General features: G+C 32.6%; 1 protein-coding gene across 1 annotated transcript in view; it reads left to right on the forward strand.

The window, feature by feature from the left end:
* The window catches only part of LOC144965106 (uncharacterized), a 32,723-nt gene that overhangs the window by 15,863 nt on the left and 14,360 nt on the right, over nucleotides 1–2,500 (forward strand). Inside the window, 4 exon segments of the mRNA XM_078900043.1 lie at nucleotides 1–92; nucleotides 843–879; nucleotides 882–1,057; nucleotides 1,762–1,982. The exon segment at nucleotides 1–92 is cut by the window's left edge and continues 57 nt beyond it. Coding sequence (XP_078756169.1) covers nucleotides 1–92; nucleotides 843–879; nucleotides 882–1,057; nucleotides 1,762–1,982 — 526 coding nt within the window.

Consider the following 2,500-nt stretch of genomic DNA (forward strand, 5'->3'; position numbering starts at 1 on the left):
TCCTGCTTCACCAACTTCTTGACACTATAGAACTCAAGGTTTCCAGATGGCTAACTCATATATTTTGGACTGCATCTAAGAAACAACCAGAGGTAATTCTACCATAATAATATTGGGGCTCCAAAGACCATTTCTAAAATAGATGAAACAATATTCTGCTGCCGCCTACTATCCGTTCTTTTCTTAATTTATTGTTACATTATTGGTTTACACTCAAGGTAGAATTAGGGCGAAGAGTTAATTATATTATAAAGATATTGTTTGCCACTGGACTATGGACTACATGCGTTTTATTAAAAAGTTCACCAATGCTGCCCATCAAAACAATGGTAACTAACTTTCAAAATGTGTAATCTTCAGCAACTGTAGAAATGTGTATGTGTGTGTGCTTCTCTCTCTCTCTCTCTCTCTCTCTCTCTCTCTCTCTCTCTCTCTCTCTCTCTCTCTCTCTCTTTCTCTCTTTCTCTTTCTCTCTGTGTACGTGTGTGTGAGTGTGTGTGTGTGTGTGTGCAATGTATTTCCACGATTAGTTGTAAAAAAAAAATTATGATAAATGCTAAAAATTGGAGCCGGAGAGAATCAATAAATTCGACAGCAAATAAATTTTCATCAAGTCATACATACGCTGAAAAAGCAAGTATTTAACGTTTTGGCGAGAAAACTCATCTTTCAAATATCGATCTTATCAAAAACTCTCAAACCTTTACAGAAGTCATTTCTATCGATTGATATTTGTATTATTTTCAATTCGTTATTTTTTTCCGAATATGTCAGAAATTCAGTTAGCCGCAACATTTTAGGATGTAGTGCAAGGTCTGATTAGATGAACTTTTTCATTTCAGCTCTTTACTGAACAGAATATGAAAGACATTATCCAGATGGCCAAAATGATGAAACAAATCAGGCTATGTATATACAAATGATACAGGAAATATCTAAACGAAAACCTGAGAAAATGATAAAACACATTGATTTGATAATGGACAAAAGTGGGTGGAACCCTATGATGTCCCCATTGTTAAACGACATACTGTCTAGTTTGGCGTCTTATGACAAGGTTAGTACTTTTAAAATACTTAGTCAATTGCTTCGTCTCTTAAAGCACGTCACTTAAATGACTGGTTTTAAAAGGTCACTCCCCCTATCCATTATAATCGCAATTGACAAACAAGGTGCGCATAAAGTCTTTCCCTGATTTCAAAGACTTATAATTCTAAAACGTTTATAGACATTTGCATTTGGCTTTCACTATCTTCTTCTCATACATTTATGCCCATTAGTCGTGGACTTTCATTAAATCACCAATTGTAGCAAATTAAACATAAACTTTAAAGACCCCATTTGCATCTCCTTTTTTCGGAATCACAACTGTGCCACAAATTTATCTTTATACAATGTAATTGCATGAAACAATATCGCCAAAAGTGGTTCAACAACATTTCATGGCCTAGTTTAGACATCCATCTTTGTGGGGTTTTTTGTAATTTAAGTTTTAATTGTTTTGTTGTTTTCTTTTCTTTTTTTTTCTTTTTTGTTAGTTTTTTTTTTCTTGTTTGTTTGTTTTTTGTTTTTTTTTTGTTGTTGTTGTTGTTTTTGTTTGCTTTTTTTGTTGACTAAATAATTACTTTGAGCCCTAAACGGTCCTTTGTGTGATGTTTTATTTCTTTTTGAAGCTGTTATACGTATGTGTTAAATACATTTACAATCGTTATAAACTATGTTTAAACTAATAATTGCCTTCAAATGTATTCTTTTCAATAGACTCAGGCTAATAAAGTAATCGACTACTTTGTGGAAAGCATCAAGGCGAATCTACACGACAATGGTGTCATGTATACCGCACTGAATTCGATCCGATTGGTTGGCTTTAAGTATCCTGACATCTTGAAACCAAAACGGGATCAGATCGTCACCCTTCCTATCACAGACGTTGGTGGTCAAACCCTGAAACAATCAGTTGTCGATGTCATTGACGGAAAAACGTGGGTGTTCTATCATTAGTAGTAATAGCATGTTTTGTTTCTGTTTCTTTGTTTTTTGTTGTTTTTTTTTTTTGGTTTGTTTTTGTTTTGTTTTTGTTTTTTGTTGTTTTTTTAGGGGGGGGGGTTGTTGTTTTTTTGTTGTTTTTTTTATTTTTATTGGAGTTTGTTTTTTTTGTCTTTTAGTGTTTTGATTGTTTTGTTTTGGTTTTTGTTTTTTGTTTTTGTTTTTGGTTTTCTTTTTTCTGTCATTTACAAGTATTTCTCTTTCCTCCTTATTCCAGTACATTGTCAACAAATTTGATAAATTATTGCCAAAAGCTTATGATTTTTTTAATCAATTGTATTATTGAATAATTGAAACGAATTTAACTTGTGACAGATCGTATTATGTTGTGGTGAGCGTAGTGCTAAAAATTGAATCTTATGCTTCACTCTCAAAATTTGTGGTGAATACCCTCGCTGAGGAATTTTAGTTTAGTTATTTTTAGGTTCAAAAATCTTACATTTTCTAATTCTGG

The sequence above is a fragment of the Berghia stephanieae genome, chromosome 2, assembly GCF_034508935.2.
Source record: "Berghia stephanieae isolate SIO BIC M18660-M18661 chromosome 2, UCSD_Bste_1.3, whole genome shotgun sequence".
Taxonomy (NCBI): Eukaryota; Metazoa; Mollusca; class Gastropoda; order Nudibranchia; family Aeolidiidae; genus Berghia; species Berghia stephanieae.